The 16,367-nt window shown below is 47.6% G+C and overlaps 3 protein-coding genes across 3 annotated transcripts in view; all 3 read left to right on the forward strand.

Moving 5' to 3' along the window:
• Positions 1–16,367, forward strand: part of LOC141643916 (uncharacterized) — a 226,123-nt gene that overhangs the window by 177,477 nt on the left and 32,279 nt on the right. The window lies entirely within an intron of this gene.
• LOC141643915 (protein C2-DOMAIN ABA-RELATED 9-like) overlaps positions 1–16,367 on the forward strand; it is a 55,679-nt gene that overhangs the window by 38,138 nt on the left and 1,174 nt on the right. The gene's annotated exons all lie outside the window — the stretch shown is intronic.
• On the forward strand, positions 1,495–3,184 carry LOC141643912 (serine carboxypeptidase-like 50). The gene has a single exon (XM_074453301.1). The coding sequence runs from the start codon at positions 1,672–1,674 to the stop codon at positions 3,019–3,021; it is 1,350 nt and encodes a 449-aa protein (XP_074309402.1). The 5' UTR covers positions 1,495–1,671; the 3' UTR covers positions 3,022–3,184.

The raw sequence follows: 16,367 nt of genomic DNA on the forward strand, positions 1-16,367 counted from the left end.
CTCTAATATAATATTGACAAGTCCATTTTGGCTGCTTTTTTAAAGTTATTTCTATGGATTTTGGGTATGATACTAACATTGATGTTAGACCTTCATTGCCAAAGCTCACCCTTTGATGAAGACCATTTTTAATGTCCCGTATTAAATATAAAAATTGTGATCCAATGACAAAGTTTAGGAATCAAAGTTGAAAATCAATAGTAACATTGAAATACTCACCCTATTCTAGTTGCTTATTTCTTCCCTTTTTATTTTGCAAAAAAAATAAGAAAATGATTTTAGACAATACAAAACACTTTATACCTCATGTAAATGAATTTGGACCACACAAAACCCTTCCAAAAAAGGAAAGAGGAAAGAAAATCCGACTATCATGAAAAAGGAAAGAGGGAAGAAATGAGCGACTTGGAGGGAGTAGCATGTCCGTAAGAGTGGAGTCTAAGGGTTACAATTTGGATGAAACTTCCCAGAAGATCCAGGTTTAAGCGTCCCCAAGAATAATCTTATGTGATATTTATGGCGTGTTGGCGTGAGCGGACTGAGTCGAGTTAATTATAAATTTTAAAGAGGGATTAGTAACTAACTCGGTTATTGTTACCCATAAGGCTTCCACTCATATCAATCCGCATCCATTTTATCCATTATCCATCTATCATCTATCACAAAATCTCATTATAGACGGCATGTATCCGTCTATAACTAAAGACGGGTCAAATACAATACTACATTTCTAATAGGACAAGCAACAAGTGGGGTGGTGGGGCAAAAAATGTTACTACTTTCAAGTTATTTGACCCGTCTTTAGCTATAGACGGATATATCCGTCTATAACAAGACTAGCTGCTGATCATCTATTTAAATCGAATTTTTATCCGTCTTTTTAAGATCGGGTGCATTAAATGTTAGGAGATTGTTAGTTGTGCTTAGGGCTGTAAATGAGCTGGCTTGCTCGATAAGCCCTCGGAATAGCTCGGTCAATGCTTGGCTCGAGATTGGTCAAACTGAGTTCGGGCTCAGATCAAGCTGAGCCCAAACACTCATTATTTTTAAAATTACTTGATAGTTATCAACATATTTACTTAAATTATATCAATTTTATGATAAATAAATTAAAATATTAGTTTATAAAATAAAATAACTTACTAATTGTTATTATAAACTAACGAAAAGATAATTTTTTCGTTTGAATTTGAATTTTTTAAATAAAAAATTACGTTATAATTAAAATAATGCTCAAAAAAATGGTACGCAAACAAAGCCTAGGCTCGGACTCGTAAAAATATCCGAGCCTTGATTTCAAGAGTTCGGGTTCAGTCTCAAACTCTATTTTTACAATATGAGCCGAGCTCGATGATAGATGAGTTCGAGCTCGGCTCGACTAGTCGACTCGATTATACCCCTAGCTGTGCTAGTCAACCAGGAATCAACCTATCCATTCCCTGGATAACAAATCAAATTACAGTCCCTTTAATAATTTAGTAGCACCACCACGTGAAGTGCGCTCCTCATCTTATACTAAAACAAACAAGAACACTAGGTACAGAACACAAAGATCAATCCTCACTAACATATCCCTATCCCTATTTCCTCGTGATTCCTTCATCCTTTCTTTATTTTCTCCTTAAATCCCTCACTCAAATCCCCAAAATACAACAACCAAAAAAAAAAAAAATGAAATCTCAATTTCAAATTTTCACAATTTTTCTTCTTTCAATCTCAACTTTACTCATAAATCTACCAACAATTTCATCATCAACAATCCCAACTGAAGCAATCCCAACTAAATCAGGCTACTTAAAAGTAAACTCAACATCCGGTTCATCAATATTCTACACATTTTACGAAGCGAAACAACCAATTTCATCACTTGCTAAAACACCTCTTCTTATCTGGCTTCAAGGCGGTCCGGGTTGTTCTTCTATGATCGGCAATTTCTTTGAACTCGGTCCGTGGCGGGTGAACCGCTCTTTAGAGCTTGAACCCAATCTCTACTCATGGAACCGCCTTTTCGGGTTAGTGTTTTTTGATAATCCCATCGGTACAGGGTTTAGTATAGCTGCTGAACCGGAAGAAATTCCGAGGAATCAACGTAGAGTTTCGCAACATCTTTATATTGCGCTTAAAGCGTTTATTAGGTTGGATAAGAAATTGTTTGGTAGACGGCCGGTTTATATAACCGGCGAAAGTTACGCAGGGAAATATGGACCGGCTTTTGGGTATTATATCGTAAGAAGAAATGCATGGGTTCGTAAAAAAAACCGGATTAATTTGCATGGAGTTGCGGTAGGTAATGGTTTAACCGATCCAGAAAGTCAAGTTAAAATTCACGGGTTAAATGCGTATTATTCCGGGTTGATTAACGATAATCAACGGTCCCAGTTAGAAGCTGAACAAAAAAATGTTGTTGAATTGATCGAAGATGAAAAATGGGGCGAAGCGACGAATGCAAGGAATAAAGTTTTACGTATGTTGCAAAATATGACAGGGTTAGCTACATTGTATGATGTACGTAGGAAAACACCGTATGAGACGGAATTAGTAGAACAGTTTTTAAGAGACGAGGAGGTTAGGAAGGCGTTAGCAGTGAATAAAAAGTCGAAAGTATTCGAGGAATGTAGTGATGAAGTAGGGAATGCGTTACATGAGGATGTAATGAAGAGTGTTAAGTATAAATTGGAGTATTTGTTGAAGAAGAGGGTTAAGGTGTTGTTATACCAAGGTGGGGATGATTTGAGAGACGGGGTTGTGTCGGTTGAGGCGTATTTGAAGAAATTGAAGTGGGTCGGGTTGAAGGAGTTTGGAAGTTCGGAAAGGCGGGTTTGGAATGTAAGAGGGGAGGTAGCAGGTTATGTGCAAAAATGGGGGAGTTTGAGTGAGGTTGTGGTTTTGGGTGCAGGGCATTTAGTTCCTTATGATCAAGGGTTGAATTCTCAAGTTATGATTGAGGATTGGGTTTTGGGTAGAGGGTTTTTTGTTGATGATAAGATTGAGTTAAGTTATTCTGAAATGATTGTATCTTAATTGGAATAATTTGTGTTTGAATTGAATGAAAAAAGGGTGAAATTGGTGGTGTATGTTAATTGTGGATTTTAGTATGTTTGATTGTTCTTGTTTGAATGTGAATTAGTGAAAATATGTAGATGCTATGAAGGAATAATTTGAAGAATTGTGTCATTGTGTGATGTTCATAATTTTGTGAGGTATTCCTTCCGCCTCGTTCATTTATTTACCTGGAGTATTTTAATTAAAGGTAAACAAATGATTGAGATATAATAAGTTTTTTTTCCTATTATTAATGTGTATAATTTGACAAATGTGAAACTGAAGGTAAACAAATGATTGAGACACAAAGAGTATTATTAGGAGGCGTTTGGTTCTCGCGCGTGAGTATGAGTTTGGAATCAAGAATCATACCTAGGTGGTATGGGTTTGAAACTTGATCCTTCATACTTGTGTTTGTTTCAGTTTTGGGTGAAATGAGTTAAACTTCATCAAAGTTTAACAAATTTAAAATAATCATTAAAAATAATTGACAAGATATTATTCGCACATCGTGACAATCAACATATCGAAGAAGGTCAAAGATGTCCACAACAAGTCAACGACTTATACAACTAGCCGATGATGCAAAATTATCTACTACCGCTTAGCCTGGTCTCGGCGTGACAACCCGCCAAATAGGGACACATACCCGCAGACTCATATCCAAGACTTTGGCGGTGAGTCAACATGGCCCACGGCCGCCATAGGTCCCCGGCCGAGGGGTAGATCGCCTTTTCCACCTACTAGCCACTGGCCACTGCCACTACGCGACAAAAGAAAGCTCCTATAAATACTCCTCAACCTTCATTGAGGAAAGGATCGAACAACTAAACCAAAAATACACTATTCATCTCGTAATATCTCCCTTATCTCTCTACAACATATCTAGCCAAGTAACACGCCTTAATCCTTTGAGCCATCGACTTGAGCGTCGGAGTGAAAGACGCGCAAGCACAAAGCCAAACCCTCGCCTGCTCATCATTGTTGAGAGAGGCGAGAGGAACGATAGAGACGCGAGGAATCCAACTCAAGACATTATTCTACGAGCCACGGGTGGTAACGATACTTGCTTCCGGAATTACACCCGAACAATTGGCGCAAATCGTGGGGATAGACACTAGAAGCTAGTCATATTCATTCCCAAACAAAAAAAAAAAAGAAAACAACAAAAACCCACCCAAAAAGCTAAGAAAATGTCGAAAAACAACAAGACGCATCGTGACCGACGAAACGCGTTCTACCAAGATGATGCTTTCAACAACTCGAGTCGTGCGGCCCTCCACCGCGGAGTAATCCAACCGAAGGTCGGGATGCCAATAATACCCGACACACCGGTGCCGCCCAACCAGGTCACCATCATGGGACGGGTGGTTGACGTAGCAAAACCGAAAATACTCCCGGACCTAATCGCAAGAATACGCCCGCTCACACCGTCACGCCGACAAGAAGAGCAGGTCGTCCGGGAGGCTAGGGCCCTAAACGTGACTCCAAGAAATTTGAACGGGGCACTAGGAGAAGCCGACCCGCCAAGACGCGGGGAGCCCAAAGTGGGCGCGGTAGACCTAAGTCCTTCCCGCACTCGTGGGAGGACGGCGTCCCCGCCACACGAACGAGGCTTACCCCAAAGGAGCCAGAGGAGTCCGACTCAGCAGAGTTGGAGAAGAAGTCCGAGTCGAAGAAGGAGCCCCTCCCGCTACGGGAGGAGGAGGTTAGGGATGCAAGGAGCCGATCGCCGCGTGTCGCTCGACACGTGGTTAGGCGACCCCTCAACGCCACGTCCTTGAAGTCCCGGTGCCGCATAAGCTCAAGTTGCCACCTCTGTCATACAAGGGAGATAGTGATCCAACCGACCACGCCGAGGCTTTCGAGTCTTACATGTCGGTATGGGAGCACCCGATGAGGTCGGTGCCGAATTTTCCCAACAACTTTGCATGGGATGGCTCGGAGAGCCGGTACAAAGGGCTTCCCGATGGCTCGGTGTACTATTACGCCGACCTGAAGGGCGCTTTCCTAGCCCAGTACTCCTGCAATAAGAGAAGGGCCGTAGAGACGTCTGACCTCCTGACTATCAGACAGGAGGGAGACGAGTCTCTACGAAACTATGTGAAGAGGTTCGACGGAAAGGTCCAGCGGATTCGAGAAATCAATCCCGAACCGGCGGCCTTCGACGCGATGAAGGGCCTCCCAAGGGGAGATTTAAAAAACGAGCTCATCAAGTGCGGAGGCCTAGGTTTGGACGCCGCCAGGAAGTTGGCTGACCAAGCCATCAAAGTAGAAGACTACCACAAGACCTGGGTAGGCCCCAGCGAGGCTGAGCAATTAGAAAGGAAGAGCCGCCGGGAGGATAACCCGAATGAAAAACGCCGTGACAACAACGGGTCACGGTCTGATGAAAGACGCCGTGAGAGTAATATGCCACGGTCAGAAAAGTCTGCCAGAAAACAAAGCTCGGCGAATGCGGGGAGCTCGGGGACGTACTACAAAAAAACGGTACGATGATCACCCCCTAGTCGTGTCGGCGGCCGAGGTCTTCGCTTTGAGCAAGAACGAGGGCCAGAAATGGGAAAGACCCCCTAGGCCGAGGAGTGACGGTGACACGAGCCAGTACTGTAAATACCACGGCCACACCGGACACTTAACCAACGATTGCCGACACCTGAAGGATGTCATTGAAGAGCTAATCCGGATGGGGAGCCTCGGCAAATATGTTGCCAGTGGCCAAAAACCAGATGCCGGCGGATCAAATAGCAAGTCCGCCTCTGAGCGGGTAGGAGTAGTCAATGTCGTCATCAGGGACAACGAGAGCAATGGGTCCGCTCATGAGCGCAAACGGCCCCAGGATGAACCTTATCCGGCCATCAACTTTGTGCCCAACACAGTAACCCCCGCTCCCAGCATCCCAGACATGACCATCGGACAAAGGGACTACGATGGAGTCGCCGCTCTTCATAGCGACCCACTTACAGTCCGCCTAGACATAGCCAACCACCTGGTGAAGGGGTGCCTGATTGACACAGGCGCCTACACGAATGTTATGAACAGAGAATGCTTTCTCGGCCTCGGTCTGAGGATTGAAAATTTGAGCCCCCGCACCAACCCGTTATACTGACTTTTCGGGGCTACTGGTACCCCTGGGGTCAATCAGTATGCCGGTGAGGTTCGGCGAGGGAGGTGCAGCCAAGAACGTCATGTCTAAATTCGTAGTCATCGACGGCACGCCTGCCTACGATGTACTCATAGGCCGGATCACTTTGAGCGAAATCGATTTGTAATATCCATCCGGGCCCCGACATTGATATATGTCTCGGACCGAGGGGAGGCACATAGGCTCATCTCGAAAAAAGAGGGAGATCCCGGTTTGTGGGAGGTTCACGCTAACGGCCCCTCCGCGACGAATGGCTCGAGGGCCGATATCGTTATCATCAGCCCAAACGGGGATGTATCCGAGCACGCCTTGAAGCTTACCTCAGTGGCCTCCAACAAGGAATCCAAGTACGAGGCGATGATAACCGGAATTGAGCTAGCTAAAGCGCCGGGCGTAACGTATCATGGTAAAGACAGATTCGCTCCTCGTGACCAACCAGGTTAAAGGAGAGTGCGAAGCCCAGGACTACGAGACAATAAGGTATCTAGTAAGGGTGAGAGCTGTCGCTTCAGAACTGGAATCGTTCCGGATACAGTACACCCCGGATCCGGAACACCAGGACCATCGGCATGGTCGAAGGAGCAGAGACCGAGGAAGTAGAGATTGATCCGGGCCGCACCGTAACCGTCGGTGTCAACCTGGAACGAATTCGAGCCGACCTCCTGGACTGCCGAGGAAGAACAAAGATGTTTTCGCATACTCGGCGGCCGAAATGCGGGCGTGAATCGGGAGGTGATTGTTCACAAGTGAACGTACTCCCCACCGCCGCCCGATCAAGCGAGAGAATGAGGAACTCCTCGGTCGAGAAGGACGAGGCCATCAAAGCCGAAGTAAATAAATTACTAGCGGCAGGTTTCATCATGCCTTGTACTTATCCTGAGTGGTTAGCCAATGTTGTAATGGTGAAGAAATCATCGGGAGCATGGAGAATGTGTGTAGACTTTACCAACCTTAATAAAGCATGCCCCAAAGATTGTTATCCCTTGCCTCGGATAGATAGCTTAATCGACGCCACGGCAGGCTACACCATGCTAAGCCTGCTGGACGCCTTCTCAGGGTATCACCAAGTGTTTATGGCCGAGGAAGACATGCCTAAATGCGCATTTATCACCGCCAACGGCACATACATGTACAAAATGATGCCGTTCGGTTTGAAGAACGCCGGAGCAACGTATACGAGGCTAGTGGACAAAGTGTTCCAAAATCAAAAAGGACGAAACATTGAGGCATATGTCGACGATGCTATTGTAAAAAGCAAGTCCGACAGCGAGCATCTGGCCGATTTACACGAGACATTTTGCTCACTAAGGAAATACAAGATGAAGCTCAACCCAATGAAATGCAACTTCGGTGTCCGGGCAGGAAAATTTCTAGGAGTACTTGTCAGCGCCAGAGGCATAAACGCCAATCCAGACAAAGTCCAAGCAATCCTGGACCTGCCGGAACCGAGGAATCGGAAAGAGGTTATGATGCTGACCGGAAGAATGGCGGCTCTCGCCCGTTTCATCTCTCGGTCAGCCGACAAGAGCACACCATTCTTCAAAGTGTTGAAAGGAAATAAAGATTTCAGCTGGGGGGAGGAACAGAGCACGGCTTTCAAACAACTGAAAGCTCATCTTCAGACTCTCCCAACTCTGTCCAGGCCGATATTGGGGGAGACGCTATACCTATACATAGCCGTAACCTCGGCCACGGTCAGTGCTGTGATCATCAGGGAAGAAGACAAACAGCAACACCCAATCTACTTTGTCAGCCATACACTATTGCCCGCCGAGAGAAATTACCCACTAATCGAAAAAGCAGCCTTCGCCGTCGTCGTCGCCACAAGGAAGTTAAAACCCTACTTCGACGCACACCCCGTGACGGTCCTAACCGATCAGCCATTGGAGAAATCCTTGGAAAAATTCGAACAATCCGGCAGGCTCATCAAATGGGCAGTGGAGCTCTCTGGTTTCGGCATTCAGTACAAACCAAGGCCTTCGATAAAGGGGCAAGCGCTTGCAGATTTCCTGGCCGAATGCACATATCAGGAAGAGCCAAACCCAGGCATATGGGAGGTCTACACCGACGGCTCCTCCACGACGAATAGCTCAGGAGCCGGCATCCTTATCATCAGCCCAAACGGAGACGAGTTTGAGTACGCCTTGAAATTCACCTTCTCGGCCTCGAACAATGAGTCCGAATACGAGGCGGTGATAACCGGAGTCGAGCTAGCTAGGGCTGCCGGAGCAGAACACATTGTGTTGAAGACAGACTCACTGTTGGTTACCAACCAAATCAGAGGGGAGTATGAGGCTCGAGACGACGGAATGGTAAGGTACCTAGAGAGGGTAAAAGCCGACGTAGCAAAATTGAAATCCTTCCAAATCCAGTGCGTTCCCAGATCCGAGAACAACCGGGCCGACGCTCTCTCCAAACTGGCCAGCTCAACCATCAAGAATGTTAGCCGAACCGTACTGGTAGACATCAGGAACGCGAAAAGCATCACTGAGACCGTCGGCATAGTGGGTAACATAGAGACCGAGACAACGTGGATGACTCCGATAATGAGATACAAGCTTACAGGTGAATTGCCAGAGGGCCGCAATCCCTCGGCCAAAATAAAAAGGATCGCCGCCGGTGCACTGGTATTCGAAGGGGAACGTACGGGAGATCCGTAATAAGACCACTCTTGAAGTGTGTCGGTCCGGCCGACGCAGAACTAAATCGACGTAAATCCACGAAGGCATCGTGGACATCACATGGGGGCAAGAACACTAGCCCACAAAGCTCTCCGAGCTGGCTACTCGGCCCACCATGCTTCAAGATTCCGAACGAAGACCAAGAAGTGCACGAATCGTCGATGCATGCCCCGGTGATACACGCTCCCTCCAGAGATCTACAACCGGTGCTTAGTCCCCTTCCCTTCGCACAATGGGGGATGGACATGCTAGGGCCATTCCCAACGGCCTCTGGAGGAAGGAAGTTCTTAATCGTCGCCGTTGACTACTTCACCAAATGGGTCGAAGCTGTAGCAGTACCAGCAAAGACCACAGCTGCCGTCAGAAAGGTAATCTGGGAAAATGTTATAACCCGTTTCGGATTGCCCCAAGTTATGGTATTTGACCACGGCCGAGAGTTTTGGAGCGACCTGATAATGAACTGGTTAGAGGAGCTTGGCATCAAGTTTGCGTATTCCTCCGTCTGCCACCCGCAGAGTAACGGGCAAAGCGGAGGCGACCAACAAAACCATCCTCAACGGTTTGAAGAAGACGGTTGAAGATCTTAAGGGAAGGTGGGCCGATGAACTACCCGGCGTCCTGTGGTCTCTTCGAACCACGGAGAAAGAAGCAACGGGATACACCCCCTTCCACCTAGTCTACGGCTCCGAAGCGGTCTTGCCGATCGAAGCGACGGTGCCGACATTCAGAACGGCCACTTTTGACCCAGTTGAAAACGAGGAGGGCCTAAAAGCTTCCCTAGACCTGGTCGAAGAAAGCCGAGACGCGGCACGCCTCAACTTGGCCGTATATCAGAATCGGATGAAGAGAGCCTACAACCGAAGAGTCCACAAAAGGGACTTAACAATAGGAGACCTAGTCCTAAGGAAGTCGGCTGCCACCAACAAAGGAAATATTCACGGCAAACTGACGGCTAACTGGGAGGGTCCTTAAAAAGTGGTCGAAGAGATGAGGCCGGGTACATACCGGCTGACAGACATGGGAGGTGTGCCCTTGATGAGCCATTGGAACACCGATAACCTGAGAAAATACTTTGCATAGCGACGGAGGTGTCCAAACCCATTGTGGACACCCCAACGCACGATCATGACAAACAAATGAACCGTCCAAGTTCTCCATCCAAGTGTCTGTCCCCTACACAGTTCGCCACCGACGGAAACTCGAAGGGAAGAATCGCTATCAAAGCCGCAACCCCGATTACCTCGGCCAAAACCGAGAGCGACGGGGAACACGTCGGCCGATACGCTAAAAAGAAACGTATACTCAGTGCAATTGAGACGCCAATCTAGCGGTCAATATGCCTACACAGTTACGAATGCTATCGAAGCCGCAACCCCGATTACCTCGCCAAAACCGAGAGCGACGGGGAACACGTCGGCCGATACGCTAAAAAGAAACGTATACTCAGTGCAATTGAGACGCCAATCTAGCGGTCAATATGCTACACGATTCGAATGCTATCGATCGGCCGCAACCCCGATTACCTCGGCCAAAACCGAGAGCGACGGGGAACACGTCGGCCGATACGCTAAAAAGAAACGTATACTCAGTGCAATTGAGACGCCAATCTAGCGGTCAATATGCCATTAGCGATTTAACGCTATCGGCCGCAACCCCGATTACCTCGGCCAAAACCGAGAGCGACGGGAACACGTCGGCCGATACGCTAAAAAGAAACGTATACTCGGTGCAATTGAGACGCCAATCTAGCGGTCAATATGCCTACACAGCTATTTAACGCTATCGGCCGCAACCCCGATTACCTCGGCCAAAACCGAGAGCGACGGAGAACACGTCGGCCGATACGCTAAAAAGAAACGTATACTCAGTGCAATTGAGACGCCAATCTAGCGGTCAATATGCCTACACACGATTTAATGCTATCGGCCGCAACCCCGATTACCTCGGCCAAAACCGAGAGCGACGGGGAACACGTCGGCCGATACGCTAAAAAGAAACGTATACTCTGTGCAATTGAGACGCCAATCTAGCGGTCAATATGCCTACACGATTCTTAACGCTTATCGAAGCCGCAACCCCGATTCCTCGGCCAAAACCGAGAGCGACGGGGAACACGTCGGCCGATACGCTAAAAAGAAACGTATACTCTGTGCAATTGAGACGCCAATCTAGCGGTCAATATGCCTACACGATTCTAACGCTATCGGCCGCAACCCCGATTACCTCGGCCAAAACCGAGAGCGACGGGGAACACGTCGGCCGATACGCTAAAAAGAAACGTATACTCTGTGCAATTGAGACGCCAATCTAGCGGTCAATATGCCTACACGATTCTATTTAACGCTATCGGCCGCAACCCCGATTACCTCGGCCAAAACCGAGAGCGACGGGGAACACGTCGGCCGATACGCTAAAAAGAAACGTATACTCAGTGCAATTGAGACGCCAATCTAGCGGTCAAATATGCCTACACAGTTACGAATGCTAAAGACGTTAGACACAGTTGAGACATGCATTCAAACCGCCTCGGTCATGACGAGTGTAAAAACGAAGACAGTTGATAACACAAGAAGAGTAAAGGATCGTGATCAGAGTCCCGGCCAAGCCGAGGACCAAATAGATAAAACTTCATTAAAATTGACTGCGAGGAGAGTACAAACGACGGCCGTCCCCGTGAGGGTAGCCTAAACTCTACCTACCAAAGCTTTACAAAAAGCGAAGAAGCAAAAAAGCAAAAGATTACAGACTTGGGATTTGAAGCGCCAAAAGGATGGCAGGGAGAGAAGGCTCAATAATTGGCCCCCGAACAGCTGAAGCTATCCGAGACGCCGGGTGATTCTGGTGACGACCGCCCGTCTCCCTATGCTTGTTGTTGCCCTCCATCGAAAGTAGCAAAGATCTTGATAGCGGCTTTGAGGAAGGCCGATCATCTCCCAAAGAACTCCTTGGCCTCATCTACCCGAGCCGCCTTCATTGTCTCCGCTTCGTTGTAAGCCGCTTCGCAAAGATCGGCTATCTCATCCAGGAGCTGGTCGAATTTATCCCACGGAAAGGAATCGTCGGGGACAACCCTTCTGATTGCCTCCCTGGCCGCCTTCTCGGCCTGGTCCCGGAACTGGACGCACATTTTGGGGAGGAGATCATCTTGAAGCATTTCAATATCCTTCTCTTTCTGAGCAAGGATAGCCTGCATGTCCCTGAGCACCTCCGCCTGCTTCTAGAACCGATCCTCCCACTCGTCCCTCTTGGCAACCACAGCGTCATAGGCACCTTTATACCGGTCCCGCTCCTCCATCATCTTGGCCGTGGCGCCATCAGCATCCTCAACTTTGGCCCTCTCGGCCCTCAGCAGCTTCTCAGCTTCCTCCGCACGCCCCTTGGCAGCAAGAAGATCCAGCTTAGCCTTCCCGGCTTCCCCCCTCGCGGCAGAGAGATCAAGCTTGAGCCTTGCAATCAGCGGCCCAGATTGGGCCGTGGCCTTTTCCTGCTCCATGATGAGGGAGGCGGCTAGACGACTCCATCTCCCCAGCCTCTTATATATTCTCTCGCCCTCCGCCACGAGCTCGGCGGGAGTAACCTTCTGGGGTGAAGAGTCCACGACGACGTTTTGGCCACCCGCCTTCTCAATCACCTTCTCAGGCTGCTTCCCTACTTGCCGATCAGTGAGAACGGCAGCTGCCGGCGGTGGATCTACAAGAAATTTACACAGAGCATCCATGTCACCATGCATTGACACGTCAGAAAGCCTGTCGTCAGGAATGTCCAACGACCCGGCTAAATCCGAACCACAGGTTAAATCCGTACCAGTTCGAATCCTCTTAGTTGGAGGGCTGGTAGAAACAGGTTTCTCCGCGGCAACGGTGGAAGCAGACGGTGGGTCTTTCCTCTTCTTCGGAGAAGGGACCTTAGCAACGGTCACCTCCCCCTCAGTAATGTTGATCACCTCCACATGACCCTTTTCGACCACCTGGGGTCGAAGAGGAGTTGCCATCGACACGCCCGCCGATTTGGACGTCGCCTTCCTTGTTCTCTTGGCACGCCACCAAGGACCCGTGCTTGAGCGTCTCGGATCCAACGCCCTCGTCTGTTTGTCCATGAGTTCGTTAGGGGACAGTCGGCGATCTTTCAACTCAACCGCAGGACGCCTTTGGACAACCTTCCCGTCCTTGTCAAGCCCTAGCCTCTTCAAGTCCTTCTCGCATGAGACACCGCCCAAACCGATCTGCAAGAAATCAAACAAGAGTTACATAAAGGAAGTAAAACAAGGCTCTGAAAAGGAACATAACAAGCAAAGGTGGGCCTCACACCGACCCCACTCACCCCTTGATTGAGGGCCGGTATGAGGCCGACGCGGCATAGCGGCTCGTCTTGAAGAATAATCCGAGTCGGGGGCAGCCATCCCTCCTCAAAGATCAAATAGCCGCATTGCCCGCTTCTCATCCCGATAAGGGGACAAAGGAAGCATCCATCTTAACCTTGTTACCCCGGGAGACGTGTTTCTCATACTCTTCCCGGGTCTCACACCGTAAGTGAACGGGGCTCTGAAAAGACCGAGGCAACGGGTAGTCCTCCGGCACTTGGACGTACACCCATCGCTCTTGCCAGTCTTTGCAGGAAGTAAGCTTGTTTACGGAGACATATCCCGGCTCCGTCTGCACGCTGTACCACCCCACCTTTCGGGCGAATGACGGCCGAAGACTATGAAGTCGGCGGAATAAGTTGACCGTAGGGACCTCCCCTTTGAAGAGACAGAGCCACACAAAGCCGATTATCGTCCTCATGGCCAACGGATGCAGTTGGGCCACGGCAAGGTTCATAGCTTTGATGATGGCCATGACATGTTCGTTCAAAGGAAACCGGAGCCCGTACTCCAAATGCCGGATGTACACGCCGATATGACCCGGGGGAGGACAGCAGACCGCCTGACCCTCCCCAGGGAAAACAATTTTATACCCCTCACCAAGAAAAAAATGATCTCCGAAAAGAGTTTCTCCGGAGCTGCTTGCGAATTTATTTGTCAGACACGGTCGAGGCCGTCGTGCAGCCTCACCATGATCCGAACGATCGTCCTCCCACCATCAACGGAGCCCCTCACCACGATCCGGAATAGTAATCCTCCCACCATCACCGGGAGCCCCCTCATCATCATCAGCATCATCCTCACCCCCCAACTCCTCCAGGAGGGGCAGATCAGCTACGGGAGAAGGAGACCTAGGGCCCCCAAACCTTAGCGGGATGGCCTCCAGTCCCTCCTCCTCATCAAGACGCGACGGGGAACCCCCCGGCGCAGAAGTACCAATCCCGGCATCAGCAGAAGACATGATTCACAACAAATTACTAGCAAGATAAAAGAAAAATTCGTTTGTTTACCTTAAAAGGAAAAAGTGCTCGCCGGATCAAAGACTTCGAAGGTTGGAAGAAAAAGGAAGCCCTTGAAAGTTTAGAAAGATGAAGATTTTGGAGAAAATTTTCGAAAATAAAATGGAGGCCAAAATCACGGAATAACTGCCCTATTTATAGAGAAAAGCCCATGAAGAAGGACCAATCGGGCACACCCATGAAGCGTCAACCAATCGGCGAACATACACGTGTCAAACATGCAACCGCGGGATGTCAATCGTTGCAACAGTCAAAAGTCAATCAATGCAAACGGTGACCAAGCGTCTTCAACACGCCTATTCACATCTCTTCGATCGATCATCTTCCTCAACAAATTCCTAGGTATCTAGTCTCCGCCGGCCACCCGATCAACCAAGCTAGGGAGCACGGCCGGGGCAATCAAAATCAACCAAGACTCTCACTCGGCCCTGGTCTCGGCCAACGTCATGCTCTTTTCCACATCGGATACCCTTTATGCATCCATGTGGAGGGGGGATTATGGTGTATGATACGGCCTAACAAGAGCCACGCCGGCACACAAGAAGAAGCCGATACAGAAAATTTGTGAAAATTGCGCAGAATATACGCTCAAAAGTACATCGGAGCCCATACCACGGCATAGACTACGCTGGGGGCAAATTGATGGGGCATATTCTGCACCGCTGACCAAGTCAACATACTGAGCAAGGTCAAAGATGTCCACAACAAGTCAACGACTTATACACCCTAGCCGTCGACCCATCGGCTCTTAGCTAGCCTGGGTCTCGGCGTGACAACCCGCCAGCCGGGACACATACCCGCGTACTCATATCCAAGACCCCTCGGCGGTGAGTCAACATGGCCCGCCGGCCTGCCATAGGTCCCTCGGCCGAGGGGTAGATCAGTCTTTCCACCTACTAGCCACTTGGCCACTTGGCCACTACGTGACAAAAGGTGAAAGCCTATAAATACTCCTCAACCTTCATTGAGGAAAGGATCGAACAACTAAACCAAAAATACACTATTCATCTGGTAATATCTCCCTTATCTCTCTACAACATATCTAGCCAAGTAACACAGCTTAATCCTTTGAGTTTACTGACTTGAGCGTCGGAGTGAGTACGCTTGGCACAAAGCCAAGCCCTCAGTTCGTTCATTGTTGCAGGAGAGGCCGAGAGGAACGATAGAGACGCGAGGAATCCAACTCAAGACATTATTCTACGAGCCACGGGTGGTAACGATACTTGCTCTGGAATTACACCCGGAACAATAATTATAATTGATATTGAAAAATCATGAAAATAAAGATTTGATGAAATAAATGTAAAAAAAATTAATTTAAAATGTTCCATATAAGTTTTTTTTTCATAGTTTAAACCCATATTTTTGTCAAACAAACGCCTAATATGGTTTGACTCATTCCAAACTCATACATAGTCTGACAAATGTGAAATTGCAGGGTTTTGGTTTGTTTTGCTTATCAGTCAAGCTTTTCTTTATGTATGTGCAAAAATTGTCATGTTATATGATGCATATAATTGTTTTTTGGCTGTAAACCGAGATGTTTTCATAGGCAGAAATCGAATTTCTAATCTCATAGTTAAAGGAAGAAGTGAGCAACCACTATTGACTACACCATACTCATTTGGTTATGCATATAATACAGTTATAGTGAGTTCATTATAAACTTAAACTGGTTTTAAATAAGACTAATTCACTTCTCGGCCCATCTTCATTGTTCTCATTTCTTTTGTTCATTTCATCTCACTCCTGTTAAAATGAAGGGCTACTCATAAAATGAAAATTTTCATACAGGAGTTATATGAATCAATTAATTAATAACTCTCCCATGAATGCCGTAAACAATTTACTTGACATAATCATTTTCCTCTTACTTGTAAAAAATGACTTGGACACATTTTTTTTCTTAATTTTTCTGAACTTTTATAAATTGAACTTATATTTGCTAAACTTTTCTGAGCTGGGTTGATAAGAGCTGGATTTACAGAAAAATGAGTATGAATTGAATTGAACTTTTCTAAACTGAACTTATAGTAGCTGAGCTAAAATTATAGGAGTATGGGGTAGGAGTTAAACTTTTCTGAACTAAAATTATGAACGGTAAATTTTTCTAAACTAAA

Source organism: Silene latifolia, chromosome 2 (assembly GCF_048544455.1).
Source record: "Silene latifolia isolate original U9 population chromosome 2, ASM4854445v1, whole genome shotgun sequence".
Taxonomy (NCBI): domain Eukaryota; kingdom Viridiplantae; phylum Streptophyta; class Magnoliopsida; order Caryophyllales; family Caryophyllaceae; genus Silene; species Silene latifolia.

Coding starts and splice junctions, on each gene's coding strand:
- LOC141643912 (XM_074453301.1), top strand. CDS start 1,672: ATGAAATCTCAATTTCAAATTTTCACAATTTTTCTTCTTTCAATCTCA.